A 20,313-nucleotide genomic window follows, 5' to 3' on the forward strand; every position below is an offset into this window, starting at 1 on the left:
AAACTGAAAGTCGGTCTCTCTTGTTGAGCTTTGAGGACTACACCCTTCTGTACGGAAGCGTATTGCATTCACCAAATAAAAAACAAAATCGGCGATGGTTTCTCGATGGAATTATGACTTCCGTATCTCATAATTATGAGAAACCATCTCCGATTTTTTTTTTCTTTGGTGAATGCAATACGCTTCCGTACTTCTGAGCACTTTGTTGGGAGTTTTGGCTTTGCACTCACCAGTTATGTGACTTTGAGTGCACGATGCATTTCTTACATGTCTGTTTGCAACTTTTTTTGTTATAATGCTGGCCAGGTCTGCTAAGAAAAAGAAATTCTCAGTGGAAATACCAGGTTAAATTAACGATTAATCTAACTAATTCTGAAATGACAGCCTACTATTAATCGAATAAAAGAAGTAACTTCAGATAAGATGCTGTGTCATGAGCTGGACAGACTCGTTTGTCCACCCACTGGGTGTGGTTTACCTGGTAAATATGATCTTCCTAATTATGACTCGGCAGTTCAGCTCGAGCCTCTGGTCAGTCACAACATTCATCAGCTGCTTGCTTAGAAGCAATACAACCGCAAAACCATGGCTGTTGTTGTCCACATTGAATATTGGTGAGTATTTTATTTCACTAATTCAATTTAATTTTAACATCTAATAGGCTACTGTAGCTTATTGTTAACCGATACCGACACATTACTTCGGAATATGTTTCAGGCTGCAGAAACTTAGTAAAACAACTGGCGAAAAAACGTAGTAGGCTAACTATACCCTATATGTAGGCTAATCACATTGATATGAAATATATTTTGGACACAGGTAATAGCCTTCCCCTGCCTAATTGCGCTGCTAACAACGTAAATGAAGTTAGCTGAAGTTTCCCGATTCGTATCTTCTTATTCGCAGTTTGATGCGCTGTTAGGGAATGACTCGATTCTTTCGAACATGCTTTTAATTTAAACGAAAAGCTGGGAATGTTTTTGTGCCACTGGTACTAAAACATGTTTATTGATGGAAACCAATGTATTTTTAAACTATTCCCTGTTCCGCCATGTAGACCATCTACTGTCCACCAGCACAGGGTCCAGCCTGGCCCAAATGGGTTTTCCTACTCGAAATTGATGTCAAAAAAGGCTCACGAGCTTATTCAGGCCAGCTTCTCATGGGTTAAATTATCTTGGGCCACACATGCTCTAGACTAAATACGATGTTGACTCTCTGATGATGCTGTTTTTGGGCCTGGCCCAAAGCAGTTTTATAGTATCAGTAATCAACAGCTAAAACTCCAGCCTTTTCTTTCTTTTTCTTTCCATTTTGCATGAATCATAACCAGAGAAAACATTCCAATATATGATCCGGCTCACCCACTGCTTCCTCAGCGGCCTGCTGGTTCTGGTTTGCCTGGTCATTTGTTTATGTTTGGCTTGAGATTTTTGATGGAGGCTGATCTTTTTTCAACCACAAGCTTAACAAACTTTGTTTTCTTTTCTCCCCTGCTATCTTGTTAGTGGTTTCCGTTTAACGCAGGGTATTCAAGTAGCTACAATTCCAGCAGGTCCAGTCACACCAGAGTCACACAAATCTCCCACATAGCAAAGGTTCAGACTATACAATTGTCTATGTTTATGATTAACATGCTTACATGGTTACTGTATGACATAAAGCATAGGCTAAGTGAAACCAACTAGGTAGCCTATATTTCAATAATTAATCTTTTTTTTTTTATTGTTAATGTTTAATGTAGCCTACTCTGTTGAGTCAATGCAGAAGTGCCGTTTTTAATTGTAGTAAAATAGTAGGCTAAAACAAAAATATTAAAACGATAGGGTCTTTTTTCCTGAAAAATAAGTTGCATCTTTTCTGACTGGTTCTCTGCTTTGATTAATGTAATCACGCATTAAAATGATAACTAAAGTGTAGCCTATATATTTTGGAGAACTGAGATCCCATAAAGATGAAAACATAAATCAGTTTAATCGAATGAGAAAATGCCCCAATTTTACAGGGTTGCAACTTTACAAATTGCATATTGGGGCTTTAACCCCTCCCTAGAATAGAAGTCCTTCAGATCTTTCCCTCTTCTCCCTTTATTTCACCCATTCAGTGGAAGAAATTAGCCTTTTTTTCCCTGAGTATTTTTAACCTTGACAAAATGGAGTCAGTGCAGAGGTCAGCTCTGAACAGTTTAAACTTTTAAGTTTCAGTTGTCTGTCTGCTCTCTCGCCTCAGCGCAGCGGCCGCCCTGCCAGAGGCGCGGCATGATTGGCTGTGCTGCGCTAAGTTAACGCACGTGATTGGACAGTGCGCTGCAGTGGGCGGGCCCTCGCTACTAACGGCAGACTCCTGCCTGCTGCTGACGCTGACAGCTCGGAGCTCGCTCACGCAGGCGCGATCAGAAGAAGCACGCGTCCGTGTGTCTCTGCATGTAATAAAATAATAAAAGTCCAGTATCAGCATTTCAAAGCACGACAAACAGGAGGTGTGGCGTGAGTGCGTGTGATTAGTCCGCGTATGTGAAAGCGCTGCGTGAGTCCCACGCGGCTCAATGCGTGAGAACTGTCAGTTGGCCACCAAACTGTTGTCCTTGAGAATCTCCTCACGGCTTTCTATTCAATATTAGCGAAATAAGTTTCAAAGGGCCAGTCAGTATATGTGTAGCGGGCTGTTTCACACTCATCTTGTTGTGTGTCTTCTTGTTTACAGTAGCGGATGAGGCTACGACCATCGCTATAAGGAGCTGGCCTCCGCCATAAAGCGGAGCGTTCCTGATGCGGTGGTGTCGGGCACCAAGGGGCGGCGCAGTAAGCTCACATGTCCTCAACACCTACATCAGCCTACATACACACTATATTTAATAATGTAGTGGAGGTTAAACCTATGGAGTGAATTGTGTTTCAGTATTCAGAAATAACAATAAGATACAGATAATAAACTATTATATTTTTCACCATCCACAAATATTTGAAAAAAAATCCCACAGGTTTTCACAAAAGTTACCAAAGTTTTTTTTAAAAAGATGTGCTAATATTTTTAGAAGCAACATATTTTCAGAGCCAACAATGTCAAAGAAATTGTTGAAATGGCATCGGCCCACCTACATAAGTGAAACCAAATTCTCAAAAATCCACAAATTAACACAAGCCATGCCACAAACATAATTTGATTCACAAATGCAGATTCAACAAGAACTGGACTGTAATGTCATATATCCCATGCTGTATATTCAAGTCCCATTAAGGTGTGGTGAAGGGACCTGGTGCCCATTCTCTCAGAGCGAACCTGTTTTATTGCAAACATAGGCTTTATGTTGAGACACACATTAAGAGACATGTTACCATCTTGCATTATTGTTGTTGCATTTTTACAATCATTGCCTTATTTCCGCCCCACAGACAGCTTTGAGGTGACAGTAAACAGTCAGCTGGTCTACTCCAAGCTGGAGGTGGGGAAGTTTCCCGATGTTGAAAAGGTTAGTCACTGTGACGCTTATGCTGTGTTCATTAAAAAAAATAAAAAATAAACTTTATACGTTTATATGGTTTTTTTTTTCACTATTTGAAAACAGTGATTGATAGCCAGTGGTGGAAGTAACTAAGTACATTTACTCAAGTACTGTACTTAAGTACAATTTTGAGATACTTGTACTTTACTTGAGTATTTCCATTTGATGCTACTTTATACTTCCACTCCACTACATTTCAGAGGGAAATATTGTACTTTCTACTCCACTACATTTATTTGACAGCTTTAGTTACTTTTCAGATGGAGATTTGACACAATGGATAATATAACAAGCTTTTAAAATACAACACATTGTTAAAGATGAAATCAGTGGTTTCCAACCTTTTTGGCTTTTGACGTCTTACAAAAAGCAGTGTGTAGTCGGGTCACATGTCTATGAGTTGTTAACAGCTCCACCAAATAGTGATTTTTCCCTCTAAACCTCACATGGTTTCATTTCAATAAATGTTCAAATGATCCAATATTTCAGCAAAAATCAAAGATTAGAGAAAAAAGTCAAAAAACTGAAAACAGATTTGTGTATAAGAACTTTGTTTTTTCTTCTTTCCTCATTAATCATCTCACAACCCCTCAGAATTATCTGGTGACCCTTTGGAGGGGCCCGACCCCTAGGTTGGGAACCACTGGACTAAACTAGCTAACTGTATATAAAGTAGTTCAAACTAGCTCCACCTCCAGCAGCTACAACAGTAACATGCTGCTTACACACTGATGCTTCAGTATTAATAATCTAATGATGTCATATATAATAAAATATCAGTCAGAGGGACCAAACCACTACTTTTACTTTAATACTTTTACTACATTTTGCTGCTAATACTTATGTACTTTTACTTAAGTAGGATTTTTCATGCAGGACTTTTACTTGTAATGGAGTATTTTTACATTGCTGTATTGGTACTTTTACTTAAGTAAAGGATCAGAGTACTTCTTCCACCACTGTTGATAGCATAGAATTAAGGCCTTGGTTGTCAAAGTGGTCGCGCTTTTACAGACGGAGTCCAGATCCAGACAGACTTTTCCCAAAATGGATATGTATAGTCAATTCCAAAACTCTAACATTTTATCAGCTGTAGTATTGTTTGCATCTCAAGTAAGAATATGTACATCTTTGCATTACATTCTATGCGATGTCTGGATGTATTACATGTAGTCATATGTAGGATTCCATGTAGTACAAAAACTTGTAGTGCTCACAAGGTACTTCCCATAAGAGATGTTGTACCTATTATTTTACATAGCAGTGGTGGGTGGGGTCATTTTGGTTTGGGTTCGACATCCACACCCTGTTTTAGTTTCAGTTTTTGGTTTTACATACAGTATATATACAGTATGTGTTTCCTTTATCAGTCCTTACTTGTGGTGGCAGATTTGTAGCTGCACTGGACTGTCATTCATGCAGGGAAATACAGGGGAAACACTGGGATTTACCACCTCTGTGTTTAAGCTCTCAACCACTCTGGTTATTGACTTCATTAGACACACATTAGACTACAACACCTGTCCTCAGGGCTTTGACATGCTGTTATGTCCCGCATAAGGCTAAACAAGCCAGAGAAATATTCACATCTGACATGATAGCTCTGACCCTGGGACTCCTCGTAATGATGGTGGCCCAGGAATTAAAATGTATTCTACTGTTGTACTCATTGTATGTAACAAGAGCATCAACTAAATGCTTAAAATGTAAAATTAAATTACTATGTGAGGTCTTTCTCTGTTCCACTGAGATAAAACATCAATGCTCCCTAGTCTTTTATTAACATTTTGGCCTCAGTCTCTCCATCAGGAATACACATGTGAAGGAAAAGGAGAGTGTACACTATATGTGAAGGGTTAAATTCCAAAATAAGATATAAATCATTTGAAAAATGTGATACCTGCTCGTAAAAAGTGATTGCTGGCATGATAGTAAAGCTCACTATTAGGTGTTATAGAAGTTATTTGCTATCTTACAAAACACTAACATTTTAGAGGATTGTGAACGACTACAAAGCGACTATATACCACACCCGAGGACACCTGAATGACATGTTTATCCCTACACACAAAGTAGATCCTCATTTGGACGCAGAAAGAAACAAAACCTGTTTACTTTTTTTGTTCTCTCTCTCGTGTGACCAGGTGGTGGCGGACGTGGTGAGGCTTGGAGGAAAGGTGTAGAAAATTCAGAGCAATCAACAGAAGGGAGGATGCAATTTCCACCAGCGGAGGGGAGACCGAAACCAAGGCTGTATTCACACCGCAACAGAACAAAAAAGATTTCTCTTTGAAATCAGAGCTCTTTGTGGCTCAAACCTGATCTTCTCATATTTGCTCTTACAAAGAAAAAAGTGAATTCCATGTGATTTCTCCATGTTTAGATAAATAGTATATATACATACAAATACACGCACATAAAGTGTTTTCCATCATAGACAAACATCAGGCTATTTGGTCCTCGTTGACAGCCATGAGAAGATCAGAGCTGCACCACAAACCAGATCATTCTTTTCCGTGTGAATACAGCCAAAGACAGGACGATGATGCGAGCAGCTTCTGGGAGCCGGGTGCTGATCCGCCTTCTGTTCATGAATGTACACATTTAAAATGTGGAGTGTGTGCACGATGTAAGCCTAGAAGTGTTTCAGCTGACTGCTACCTGAGGAACTGCTCTCATCACGTCTGTCTGGCCGTATTCAAAAAAATACAGGCCCTTTCTTTACTTACATATCAAACATAAAGCTACTTTGTACTCAAACCTAACAAACACTATATACACTTCTTCTCCCAATATATAGGGATATACAGTATATATATAATGCATTGGGCTATGCAGTTTATGAGTCTAGGCGCCTCACTGTTCCTATTGATAAATGACACATTTGATAAATGTTAACACAATGACAAATTTTTATTATATAGTATTTCAGTGGACTTAAACCTAAACTGGATATTATATTATATATATATTGTACTGGAAAACAAACATTTTAAGTACTGGCATTTTTCTATCATAGTCACATACTGTTGATGTAACCAATTTGTAATCAATTTGTGACTATTTCCAAGAGACGCAATAAAATATGATTGACGAACTAATGATCTGTTCATTTCCCACCAAGTTGATTTTCACAAGTAGTTAGTTGACTGATGAGTGTCAGTCTGGTTTGCAGTCAGATTTATTTCTCTGTAGGACACAATGAGCAGCTGGCAGCGCTGGCTGGCTGACAGACAGATACCATCGTCCGCCTCGTCACAGATCAGAGCGACCTGCCATGTCAAATGTCCTGTCCTGTTCCCGCTCACCTGCCCCACTTGTTTCCACAAGATCTAATCAAATCATATCCATGGCATGGAAATAGCTTCCCATCAATTACACAGACAAATGAACAGGCTTATCGCTCATGCACCCGGGGCTTTTTTTTATTATTTGGCCCTCCACAAGTTTATGAATGGAGCGCGATGCATCCTAAAATATGACCTAACTTCAGCGGCACTTTGACAGGACACATGGCTGTTAATGGACACACTGGTTGATGCGGGGATCAAACCTGTGACCTTTTAGTAACAGCAGTGCCTCTCTACGCTCAAGGCCACCTTCCATCACATCTCCACCATCCTGGGTAAAAAAGGGAAGAGGAGTCCTGTCCTGTTGCTCGTTGCTGTAACTAATACTACTGTTGTTGCGTTGTTTAATCCTGGAGTCAGAGAGTTTTTCATGTTCAGGTTCAAACCCTTTTCTCCCTCTGCCTGTTCCTTTGACAGGCGCAACTAGGAGGTCAGAGATGAGGGAGGTTGGATAGATGTTTTTATTGGGAGGGGGGCTATAGAAGGAGTCCGATCAGCGAGGATGTCACATAGACTCCCATTATCAGTCCAGAAACCCCATCTGGAATTTGAGAATCCCCAGCCATCCTGATCCCCGGTCCACCAGCTGCTGTGTGTCCCATACGCCATCAGAAAAAGCTGAACCCAGACCTCAGAGGCCTAGCTAGCCTCCCTCTCCCTAAGCGCATCAATCAGCTTACAGAATAAGACAAAACAGGCTATTGTGGCTCTGAACGTCCAGGATGGTTCGTTAAGCCGTCAGATTGAGCGGTGAAATGGTTAAAGGGAGGCTGCCGTCACTGGGGTCCGGAGAAGACACAGTAATCTCCATAATCCATAAGATAAACAGATAGCGACGATAACTGGGCATTTGAATGTGTCTGGCTGTTTGTGATGCTCTGCTGGTGGGAAAAAAAAGTCAACAGGAAACAGATAAACCGCATCAAAAGCAGGCATGGTTCTCTATTTTAGAAAATGGTGTGAACTTTAATGTTGTAGTTGCATGAGAGAGAGACTATGTGTGTGGGTGTGTGTGTGTGTGGGTGTTGAAACTACCCCATGCACTGTGGGAAATGAGGTCAGTTTCACTGCTCTAAGAAATGGCAAAGGCCAACACATGGGCTCTTTGTCTGCATATGGGGAGTCAGACAGTTCCAGGCACAATGGCCTCACTGCAGCATCACAGCTACACACACACATGCACACTCACACACACACACACAAAGCTCTGGCCCCATTTGTGATGGACACGTTTGTAATGAAATCTCTTGTTCTTTTATTCCTTAATTGGTTTAATATCTCTTGTTTATTTTATATCCCTTTGCTTGTTGACAAACACGTCTCCCCATACACACAATGTGTTGTCTATGACAGATCACTGATTACTTGATTAAAACCATAATCAGTGGAACCAGTGCAATATGAATATTGATTACTTTCAATTATGTTTGGATTACTTTACCACAATCCATAGAATGTGCAGATAAATATTTTACTTTAAAATATAAAAAATGCATCTAGAGATTTTTAAAAAAAATATTTGATTCCAATCTACAGACTGTCTACAGTCTTATTATCATCATGTACAAGTAGGCCTATCATACAGTTTACAGTCTCAGTCTTGATGCCATTATACCCCTCAAACATGTTTCTGAACAGTATAGCCTACTTTGCAATATACAGTACAGTAACAGATGACATTTTGTGGTGTTTTTTATGTAATCTCATGGTGTAATCCATGCTGCACTCCCACAAACATGGAATTCACTGGAACCAAGAACAAAAACAGGAAGTAGACAAAGTACTGAAGGGTTTTTTTTTTTTTTTAAATCAGTAATCTTTTGTCAGCTTGGAATTTCAATGTTCTGTCTACATGTGGAGTGCTTTTCAGAAACTGAGTGTTAAAATTTTGATATCCCACAGACAGGCTGAGAAATTAACACCAGCCAAACGGTAATGGCTGATAAATTAATCTATTCTACCAGCTACTTCGAGAGATAACCAACCATCATTTGGAGGTTTGATTATATTCTAAAAAACTCAAGGTGGCTGGATGGGAAAGTTTAGAATGTAGTAGCCACTGTGTCCTGTAGACAAAATGTGAGTTCATCGCAAAACTAATAAAATCTTATTCATTTGCATTCATTTTACCCAATTAACCATTTTCAAAATTTACCTTCAGCCATACTGGAAGACCTGCTTGCAGGACTATATCATAAATAACAGAATTTTTACCAGAATGTCAAGTAGAGCCTCGATCCAAGTTCACATTGTGTCACTGGGTTCATCCTGTGAGCATCTCATTGACTACAGGACTGGAGGCATCGACTCATCAACCATCACATTTCATGTGAAAGTAAGTCATGATTGTGTAACAAGGTGTGTGTGCCTCGTGAAGAGGATGGGTGTGTTTCTGTAGATGGCGTGCTGATTAATTGTGTTGTGTCAACAGACGGTAGAGACAAAGGGAGCTGATGTGACTCCACCCACCCAGAGTTCGCTCTCATGGACTTTTTGATGTGATGATGAACTGCAACAGGGTGATCCGGTAGAGTAACTTTGGGATTGTGTAGTCCATCCTTTTGGCTGGGTGGCAATAAATGTGAACGAAACGAACGAAAAATCTCGATGATCCAGTCTGTAAATGTGCCATCATTTCGTCAACCAAGGACTTGGGTTATATACTAAGCTTTAAAAAGTGCTATCATGTGTTCTCTTCTTTTGTGCAATCAATGACAAGGTGGCACTTTTTTCAAATGGTGGATATCTCATTTTGGATCCCAACTCTACATATACAAAAGCAAAGTAAAATCACTAATTCTATCAATAGTAGTATAATTTCAATCCTGATTTTTTAAAAATCTGTTGCTACTCACTTGTGCCTTATAGGATGCCGTTTATTACTGGAATTCACTGTAGTGCTAATAGCATAATGGTCTGATCTTAGACTGCAGCTGCTGTACTCATAAAGGCTGTTGTGTAACTGGAGCAGTGTGATGCTCCGAGGAACAGCGAGTACAGAGACAGACAGACAGCGGAGTCCCCATCCTCATTTCTAATTTATAACAACATGTCTGCAGATGAAGGGAGAGGGAATGGTGTGCACTACATATTCCATATGTAATTTGATTATTAGAAATACTGTAAGGGACATTTGAGAGAAATGAGTCGGAGGCACAGAAGATGCCTGCTAAGTGGAAGTTTTGGGGGATACAGAAAGTTAGAAAAGGTGATGTCAACATGTTGGTAAACAAAAACAAAACAAAAACCACCCTTAGAGGGTAGCCATCTCACTGCACTTCATTCAGTCACAAGAATCAAGAACTCCATGATTGGATCTTTTTTTATTAAAAAACAGTGACATAAATAAATAGAACAAAACAATGTAAAAATATAATGCTTAGAAGAGAGATCTGTTGGGGGAATTGCCATAGCAACGGTTTGTTCTAATAGCAAAGTGTTTAAATTCGGATTGGTCCCTGGTTTGTCAGACTGATATGAGAGAAACATTTCACAACATATCATAGCACCGTTGTCTGGTCGTCTTCACTGCTTCCTACAGATGCACAGCTCTGGTGACCATGTAAATCACAGACATTTCACATGAATGTAGGACAGACTAGAGAAAACAATGAAACAATTGAATTAGCTGTGGATCAATTAGAAAATGGCCACTGCTTACAGTTTCATTTCATATAAATATAATATATTAATTTATACGTTTTACACTAGCATGGCTCTATATCACATACACAGCTCAGGTAAACACGTGAAGTAAAGGCAGCCGACGAAATTAAAAACAAAGTCAAAAACAATAGGCGCTAGAAAACTGAAATGCAATGTTTTGTAGCTGCACAGCCGAAAATAGAAAACTTTGACAGCAAGGTGGTTCTGTGTGGGAACCTGTGCTTTAATAATGAACCTGTCTGAGAAAGATATGCAAACCGATATCGCTTACTCCATCGTTTCTGAAGGCATTGAGATCATTTTTACAATCTTAAGGAGCAAGTGACAAATGTCAGTATTAAATGTGTGGGGTTGGAGTATGTGCAAACATTCAGCTGATGATTTTAAATCACAACCCTGAATTGAACAGAGATGAAACTTGCTTTTAAGTGATGCCGTTAGAATAAATGAATCAAATGTCTACTTAATCGTGCGAAATGACATGGAGAAGGTGGATGAGGATGAGTGAAGGATGAAGACGGCTAGCTAGCGCACCAGGAGGAAGGTCAGTCCGGCGATGCCCACCCCAGCAGCAGCAAACAGAGCCGTCTTCATGGACGAGTCTTGGTTCACCTCTCTGGCACTGCGGGAGAACTTACAGAACCCCTCCTACAGGAGACAACACAGAAACAAAATGTTCAAACCAGGGCAGAAACTTCATTTTTGGTCCACCAGCCACAGTGGATGGCAATTTCCAAAATTCAATGCCTGGCAGAGTAGACCAACTTAGCAGCCACAGTGACGATGCCAGCGTTTAGCCGGTGACTGGTGGTAATGACACAGGTTCAGACTGGAAAATGTCACTGTCACTCACAAGCTTGGGTTTGTCCACAAACACGGAAAACAATTTAGCCAAACTCTGGAGGTACTACTGGTATCTTACACTGTATAAGCTTAAGCCATTCTCAAATATCCTGACAATATAGCAATTTTTTAAAGTAAAAGGTAAAGTTAAAAAGGTAAAGTCTTATAAAGTACCAGCTTATTATAATTATTATTACTGGAAATTGTGCCAGTTTGTCCAAAGATTATAAACAAATGGCAAATGTTAACTGATTATAATAATACTTGTCCATTTTAGGTATGACCTGGCTCATGACTTGGCTACAAAGGCTAGATTATAGAAGTCTGACGCAAGTTCAGCTCCTCCAACAGCTGTATTTCCCTCTCATGTTTTCGGCCTGAAACCACACAGTCGACCAGTGAGAGCACCTGTTCTTTGCCCCAGGTGCTCGCTGCCTTACAGCCGCTTGTTTTTCTAGTCATACGAGGATAACTCTCAATTTGGGTAATGCCAAATTCAAAGCACTGAAGCTTTGACTGTTACTACAAAGTCCATCTGGCGGAGCTGGTTAGATGTCTGTTGGAACCAGCTGCCAGTTGAAGAAAGGAGGGGTGTGTGTTTATGTGGGTCTTTGGGAGGGGAGCCAGGGCGAGCCCATTCACAAAAGCAGACCTTCAGCTGTAGTCGTGTTCTTGGTTAGGCGTACTCCATGTGTCCTGGAGGCCTTAGTGTGGCTATTCAGAGCCATCATAACTAGTCCATGTAAAGTTTCAGTAAACTACAATTAGAATAAGTCACACAAAGCAGGTTTAAAATTAACTTTGCTCTTTTGATTTCCAGTGGATGAGTAATCTTTACAGACCAATACAGTCACACAACACAGCCTTTGTCTTACCCTTACAAATCACAAACTGCATCTCTCTGATAATCTAGAGGCCAGCATTGTTTGATCAGGGCCCTTTATAGAAAAGCTGTGTGGTTTGGTTTAGGCGTCCACACTGCCTTGTTGTAGCATACATTCCTCAGATTCTTGGCTAATGCCACTCTACAATTCCTATAATCACGGCAGCCACATGAGACGTCTGAATGCTCCTCTCGTCAACAGAGTAGGAGAATAAGATTGCAATACGGGATGTATGCAGACTTTTAGATGCAAAGGCTGCATCACAACTAAGCGCAGACAGTGATGCAAGCCACATTTACATATAGATCTTAATATACCCAAGGAGTGGAATCGGATCCAATCAGACTAGGTGGTTTCCAACATAAGACATTTAGGAAAATCAGTTTCAGTTCTTACTGGGATTGTTTACACCTGTTTAAGCCTGGCTTGGTGCAGTCTCTGGACACAATCTAAATGCCTCTGCTATCTGCACTGGACTTCCCTAATTATACCCATATAACCTGTGCTTCTTTGTGTTTTTCAGTCGACTCTTCTAATTTCAACACCTGTTTGTTTGTATGTTTGAGTAAATCAGTCCATTCTGAAGCAGTGATTAAACTAAAGCCCATCTTTCGTTGAGCTCAAATCAATTTTGAAGCAGTGATGGTGTGAGACCTACCCAGCCGTCATTCTCCAGCAGCCAGTCTCTCTTCTCCTCTCCCAGGTAATCGGCTATGGTCTCTGCCAGTCCCCTGCAGCTACCGGGCCCCTGTCCCAGTTCCTGCCCCTTCCCGGGGTCCAGCCCCGGCTTCGTGCCCTCCTGCTCCCTCAGCTGTCTGGCCAGCACCCCAGTGAAGGTGAAGAGGGACACCACCCTCCCCCAGTTCAACTGTCCGTCTCCCACCAGCTCCTCCATCACCTTCCTGAGGCTGGAGCAGGGGTCCGGCCCGCACTGCCGCAGGAAGGTCTGAGCGAGGGAGTGGAAGCGAGCGTGGTGCTGCGTCTCCATGTCCTGGGCCAGGCGCCTCATGGCAGCGGCTGACTCGCTGGGAGGTGGAGGGGCTGGCCGTGGGCTTGTGCTGCAGAGGGACAGGTAATCCTCTGCCAGAGCCAGGGTCTCTTTCCACAGCCAACACGACATTTTCTATCAGGAGAAAAGGAAAAAAAAAACAATTAACATGTCATGGAGCTTACTTGACAAGCAGCAACCATAAAGGGTTAAGTTATTGAGTTTCAATGCTGAATAAGCAAGACTAGATATGACTTATCTAAAAGGTGGATTCTAACTCCAATCAACACATAGTGAAATTGCTGCTCAGCACAAGCTAGCTAATGGTTATACAACCTAGTTTCATAAATTCAGATAACACTGGAAATGGTATTCCTCCAGTAACCTTAGCCAATTCCAGTTAGCTCTTTTTTTTTAGGTTCAAACGTTAGCATCTTTTTCGTGCTTCGGTGGCGGTTGAGGATCTGTTTTCTGTTAGCGTCAGTCAGCTGTCAAAGAAATACCCACTTACTGAGGTAGCTAAGGCTAACGTTAACCATCTTTGTTGAGGGTTAGCGAGCTAACGTACCGTTGATATAAACGGCAACGAAATAGCTCATGTTAGCTTTCGGCAATACAAGATGGATAATGTTAAAAGCTACCATTAATTAACAGCATAACGTTACCAAACTGACATAAACAGCAATATAACTTGTTAGTAACCGAACGTTAATTATTCGTTTATTTTAGCTTGTAACTAGTCAACTTGCAGCTGGCTAGCTAGCTGCATTTCCTTTGCTAACCGTTGGATCTGTCATCAATGCAATGGAGGTCTGGGACACAAAGGACCACATACAGGCAGCGATGAGCTAAAATAGGTGAGGGACATCGAAGCCTTTAGCACTGTTTTTAACACATAGTATAGTAACACCTATGCATGGCTAAGGTTATATACTGCTGATTGGATCAAGAACAAAGCTCGTAAAACAGCTATTTCTGTGTGTAAATGAGACAAAAGCTCACCCTCCCAGCGATATCAGACTGCTCTCTGCACATACAGACGGCGGAAGGACAACCTCGTAGTAGCAGACAACGCAGAATTCACTCCTTCCCTTCAGCCTTTGGCCATTTAAGCTCTGACTCCGCCTCCGTCTGTCTCTGCCGCAAAAAACCCGACAAAACCCCCCACACTGTTCTTTCCCTATGCAAGTGGAAAGCAGAAGATAGACTACACCAACAGCAATAAATTAAATTCAAAACGTAATCTTCTTTGTTTATTTTTTATCATCATCATCATAAAGCTCGTCACCCAATCAAATTTCCAGAAAACTCGTTGCTATAAATTATTTCTTGCAATGAATTGGCTTGGTCTATGTGTGGGTTTAAAGTAAATGTAATCACATGATAAAATTGTGGTTACAGTGAAAGTTGTCTTGATCTATGGATAACAAGTAAATGTATAAATACAATATTCATATTATTATATAATATTGTATATAATATTATATAATATTATTATATTATTTATATGATGATGATTTGATGATTTGATCAAATCGTGATGATTTGATGATGATATATGATGATTTTCACTAATGATCTTTTTGCCAAGATCATTAGTGAAAATACAAACAATGCACGTACACCTTTTACTACTGTTGATAGACTGATAAATCCCCCAGCATCAATTGCCCCAGAGCTTCTTTCTACTGCTAAATGTAATGAATTTGCCGCCTTTTTCAGTGACAGGATTGTGAGTATCAGACAAACTATCAGTGCTTCCATGTCTAACAGGAAGGTTATGCCTCCATTTCCTTCACGCATAAATAATATAAGTAGGCTAATATGGCAAATTTTACTGCTATTGACTACACAACACTTGATGACACTATACAACAGCTTAAGTCGTCCACCTGCTGCCTTGACCCTCTGCCCACAAGCTTTTTTAAAAATGTTTTTAGCTGTTTGGCGAATGAGCTATTGCAAATTTCCCAAATGTGGTGTTTTCCCAAATGCTTTGAAAACTGCTGTTATTAAGCCTCTGTTAAAGAAGAGTTGCCTGGATGCCTCTGTGATAAGTAATTACAGACCTATTTCCAATCTCCCTTTTATTAGTAAGATCCTGGAAAAAATTGTCTTCAACCAGCTCAACAACTATTTAATTTCAAATGCCCACTTTAACCATTTCCAATCCGGATTTAGACCCCATCATAGTAGGCTACTGAGACAGCCCTTATTAGAGTTGTGAATGATCTTCTTATGAACACAGATTCAGACAAGCTTTCTATCCTTGTACTTCTGGATCTTAGTGCTGCATTTGACACTGTCGATCACACAATATTATTAGATAGACTAGAAAATTGTGTTGGACTCTCTGGCCCGGTCTTAAATTGGTTCAAGACCTACCTGCAAGGCAGGAACTACTTTGTGTCTATCGGTGACTTTGTCTCTGAAAGGGTCAGTATGACAGTATGGCTCAATCCTTGGCCCTCTTTTATTCAACCTCTGCATGCTTCCACTAGGACATCAGCTCTATATATCTCTTCTGCTGCTTGTCTATAAAGCGCTAAATGGCTTAGCTCCAAAATACATTTCTTACCTGCTCTTAGGATATGAGCCACCCAGACCTCTGAGGTCATCTGGAACCGGTCTGTTAGTTGTTCCCAGGGTGAAAACTAAATCAGGTGAAGCTGCGTTTATGCTCCAAATTACTGGAATAAACTTCCAGAAGAACTGAGATGTGCTCCCACTGTCAGCTCTTTTAAAAGTCAGCTCAAAACATTCCTTTTCTCTGTGGCCTTCTGCTAAATCATCTGTATGTAGATGTAACAGGTGTTATCTTTATTTATTTATTTTCTTTCTTTTATGTACTTACCTATTTTATACAAAATTATTCATCAGTTGGCGTCACGAACAGGATCCCAACGGGAGTCTAGAGGAACTCTGGTGAGTAGTTTATCCGCTCTGACAGGATCCTCAAACCTGTATTGAGAATTGAGTGTTGAATGTTCTAAAGGAACATTTACAAGTCCTATAGGGGCTGTGGGGCCTGCCTATAGGGTGGGGTAAGACCACTGGAAAGACTCTAGGCTCCTTCGAAGAATCCTTCGAAGAATCCTTCAAGATCTCATCTAAATTGATTTCCTTTTGAGAGGAAAAATTGAGGGAGTCACTCTCAGAGAAGTTATACTGGCTGATCAGAGGTGTCACCAGTGTGAGAGTGACTGCTCAATATCTTTCTTTCTTTCGTTTTTAATGTCATTTTATGTATTTTTTCTGTTTTATGTGAAGCACATTGTATTTGCCTTGTGTATGAAATGTGCTATATAAATAAAGTTTGCCCTGCCTTGTCTATATAATGCGATTGTAAGAGGTGTGTCTATAGGCTATAGACACACCTCTTACAATCACATTCTGAACAAAATTCATATACAAATGGTTTACTGCCAGATGTAAAGGCTCACAAAATGTGCATAATACTCTAATGCTCTTGGGGGAGTCTGAACTTCATTCATTTAGGCGCTTTACAAAGTCTTTTGTTTTGTGTAATATCATCAATAACAGCAGTGTTAAAATAATAATATAAATGGAGTAATCACGGTAACAATTTGGGTAAATTACACTCTCCTGTAAGTATTGTGTGTTACAGCCAGGGCCAGCCATTCCTAACTGGCATTACCCCTGAAAAAATAACTGTAATCACACTTTTAGCAATGTATCCTCAGTTGATTGCAGTTAATTAATTTATGTAAATATCCTTTTGTTAAACTAAAGCAAGGTTCACAGCAGGAGTGGGGTGGGCTGAGGTGTGGTACAACAAACAACTTCATTAAACCTAAATTTAATACTCTCACACATATTCCCTCCAGGTTAATTTATTTTGGCTCTTGTCCACCACGTATTTGCATCTGCCATAATATCACACATTTGGTCTTCATGGGACACATCCAAACACACAATAGCTTGGCGTAGCTGTGGATTTGCATGTCTCGCCGCAGCTCTGAGGAGGCTGAGAACCAGTCATCTTAGGATTTACAGTTACAGTCACCACCCAGCTGGCTGGCAGTCCCAGGACTCTGCCAACACCCTGCTGCTCTCAGGGCACGTGACGCCAGCGCTGAGCCAACCTCTGTATGGCAGAGATACGGTCTATAGATCACCACGAAGAAGTGAAATGCACAGAGAACACATGGTTGTGGTAATCCCGTGAGTGTAGGTGAAAGCAAAACATTGTAATGTGGTGTGTCATGGCATATTATGGGTACTTTTTCGTTCGTCGTTTTTCGTTGAGTGTCATTGGGGATGTCACTTTCTTTTGGTGGTAATCTTTCTCAATTCCCCTTCCTCGGTCCCTTTTCTCTTTCTGTCTTCCGCTCCACAGCACCCTCTTCTCTGTCTTGGCATTTCCCTCTGTCTTTCTCTCACTGTTCCCATCCCCTTTCTTCATTGATGTAAGGAAAAAGGTTTGTAAATTATGACCTTCAGTCGGTGATCACCATTGGGCAAACAACCACTAAGAGAGAAAATATGTACTGTATATATTTACAGAAAAGCATCAAGATATTTATTTTTTCCTATTCTGTTTTTTCCTATATCCTATATCATACTATATATGTATGACTTGTATAGCTTACATCAGTTTGATACTATTTACTCTGATGTATACAATGAATTTATATCATAAAGATTTCTGTCAGGCCCCAAAAACATTGGAAAACTCTATTCTGCATGTAAAAAGTTGGGTAAACTGGGTTTCTGTGGGTTTACCCCCCACTACATCCCTCCCTCTCTCTCTCTCTCTCTCTCTCTCTCTCTCTCTCTCTCTCTCTCTCTCTTTCTCTCTCTCTCTCTCTCCCTCTCTCTGATTAGTTTTAGTTGTCTTTGGATCTGCAGCATTTCAGCCTTGGCCTGTTGGAATAAATAAAGCATAGGGAGAGGCAAAGGAGGGGAAGCGTGAAATGTCCGATTCCAGCAACACAGAGAATTTAGAAATATGACTCATGTTTGGCCTGTGGCACTGCTGATTGTGCACTCATACAGTTACATGTTAATACTCAGTAAAGTCTTGGTTTCGATGGAACAATGTCAGTTCCCACTCTCATTCAAGTTTCCCTCCTGTCTAAGCATGTGATATTTTTTTTTAGGTTCAATGAATTTTAATCTTTGTACAAAAAAACCTACATTATCCCTTGAGTATTTCGTCACAGACACGAAAATCATGTGATAATTGAGGGGACTTACGCCAACAGAATTAGACAAAAAAAAAAAGACAACTAGAAGCCATCATGTCAGCAGGGATGTAGTGGAGGGTAAACCCACCGAAACCCAGTTTACCCACCGTTTATTTTCAGAGTAGTTTAGTCTCCTTTTGATCCTGACATAAATCTTTATGATTTTTGAATCTTTATGGTGATAATAAGTAGTATTCTACTGATGTAAGTTATATGAAGATAGGGTCTTTTAAGGAAAAAAAAAAACATGAATGAATGCTTTTCTGAAAATATAATTGATTATTGTTTATATTTTAGTTGTTTGCCTCATAGTGATCGCTGGACTGGAAGTTGTATAGTTTACCCACCTCTTCAACTACATCACCGTGTGTGGTAGCCTATATATAAATGTGTTGAGTTCCATTGAAGAACAAGTTCCATTTAAGACCACAGACCATGACATCATCACAGAGAGAGAGGAAGTGTGAAACAAAAACCACAGAGAACAACTTCACACTGCAGCAAAAGTGGGCAAATGCGCAAAATAACAAGGGTTTTATTTCAAAATGAAACCTATCAATTAAAAATAACATATCTCAAATTTATGGCTCAGGACAATCTCATCTATCAAAATAATATTCTTCAGTGAGTTTTATTTTTATGTCAACACTTATATAAGGCTAAGCTTATTTTTTATGTATTTATTTACTTTTTTGGTGGTTGATATCATGTATATATCTGATATATAGACATATATTTTGGAGTGAAACACTTCAAATGATATTACTCTGTCAGAGAAGTGGGAATAAGCGGAAAAAGATTGATAGATTGTGAACTGAATCTTAACATCTATTTTGTTGTTTTTTCTTTCATTATGGCAACCATGTCATATAAGACCTTTTCAGCTGTCAGCAGATGGTAAAATGTAAGAGTTAATAACTTTGTAATAGGCATAAAGACAGGCTGATAGCATTGCTCTGATCATCAATCTGATCATCTGAAAAACAAATTTCACAAGTGAACCACAAAAAACTAAAAGATTTCCTGTCACAGTCCCAACTGTCATGGGTTATTTAAAAGAGTGACAGGAGTGTGTTTTGGATGTATTTGTATGATGAAGGAACAGTGTGTTGAATAAGAGGTGCTGTTTGTATTCCCAGGCCCTTATCACTTAGAGGAAGTCCACAGTGGAAGCAACAAGGATGATGTTGTCATTCATGTAGAGATGGACACCTCACCGATACACACAGGTCAGACAAATGGCATGTACACACACACACACACATACAGGCACACAACACCTATTCCGGTAATAAACTATGAACACACACATACACGACACGCTCACATCATCATACACGTGGCAGGTCATCATCGGTGTTCATGCCTGTCGCCATAGTGCAGTAATGATATAAAATAAGGTTCATAAATACACTCAACACTGGGAGGATGCTCTCACGGAGATACAGTGATGATGTGGATGAGGAGGGCTGATCTTTGACCACAGTTAAAAAAAAAAAACATGTCAGAAACACAAAAAACAAATCAATACTGCTTTGAGGACAGAGATTTTGAATATTGGACAAACACCAATGTAACACACGTTCATAAACTCTAGTGTTACGTAATGGGATCTACTTAACCTCAAGTGCTGGACAACGTCTTTATTACTGAACATGTACTTTGGATGTTAGTACATTTCATATCAAATGGTTTTACTTTCATTTTTTAATGGAACTCTTATTGTTAGCACAGACTAGAAACCTGCTACTCCACCAGGGTGTTTGGAGCCTACTCAAGTCAATTAAAGGATTTGTATACATCCCACACCACTCCTGTCTCCCAAACAAGTACCTACATACTTAGAATAGAGGGACACTTTGACAGCCCT

At 40.1% G+C, this 20,313-nt stretch overlaps 1 protein-coding gene and 1 long non-coding RNA gene across 2 annotated transcripts; one reads left to right on the plus strand and one right to left on the minus strand.

Moving 5' to 3' along the window:
- Window positions 1-490: 490 nt before the first annotated feature.
- Window positions 491-6,599, plus strand: LOC139646566 (uncharacterized). Its single transcript, XR_011695313.1, has 4 exons — window positions 491-614; window positions 2,704-2,801; window positions 3,393-3,469; window positions 5,647-6,599. It is a non-coding gene; the product is annotated as an uncharacterized lncRNA (long non-coding RNA).
- A 3,568-nt stretch (window positions 6,600-10,167) lies between these two features.
- Window positions 10,168-14,320, minus strand: LOC139646556 (anti-apoptotic protein NR13-like). The gene is made up of 3 exons (XM_071522457.1): window positions 14,236-14,320; window positions 12,904-13,368; window positions 10,168-11,166 (listed from the first exon to the last, which is right to left on the minus strand). The coding sequence occupies exons 1-3, from the start codon at window positions 14,266-14,268 to the stop codon at window positions 11,044-11,046; spliced, it is 621 nt and encodes a 206-aa protein (XP_071378558.1). The 5' UTR covers window positions 14,269-14,320; the 3' UTR covers window positions 10,168-11,043.
- Window positions 14,321-20,313: the final 5,993 nt, after the last annotated feature.

Source organism: Centroberyx affinis, unplaced genomic scaffold (assembly GCF_046629955.1).
Source record: "Centroberyx affinis isolate AG114_WGS23_722 - 3 ecotype Tasmania unplaced genomic scaffold, CSIRO-AGI_Caff_v1 ptg000993l_1, whole genome shotgun sequence".
NCBI lineage: Eukaryota > Metazoa > Chordata > Actinopteri > Beryciformes > Berycidae > Centroberyx > Centroberyx affinis.

Coding starts and splice junctions, on each gene's coding strand:
- LOC139646556 (XM_071522457.1), bottom strand. CDS start 14,268: ATGTGCAGAGAGCAGTCTGATATCGCTGGGAGG. Junction 13,369..14,235: donor AGTCTGATATCGCTGGGAGG/GTGAGCTTTTGT, acceptor TTCTCCTGATAG/AAAATGTCGTGTTGGCTGTG. Junction 11,167..12,903: donor TGCTGGAGAATGACGGCTGG/GTAGGTCTCACA, acceptor TGTCTCCTGTAG/GAGGGGTTCTGTAAGTTCTC.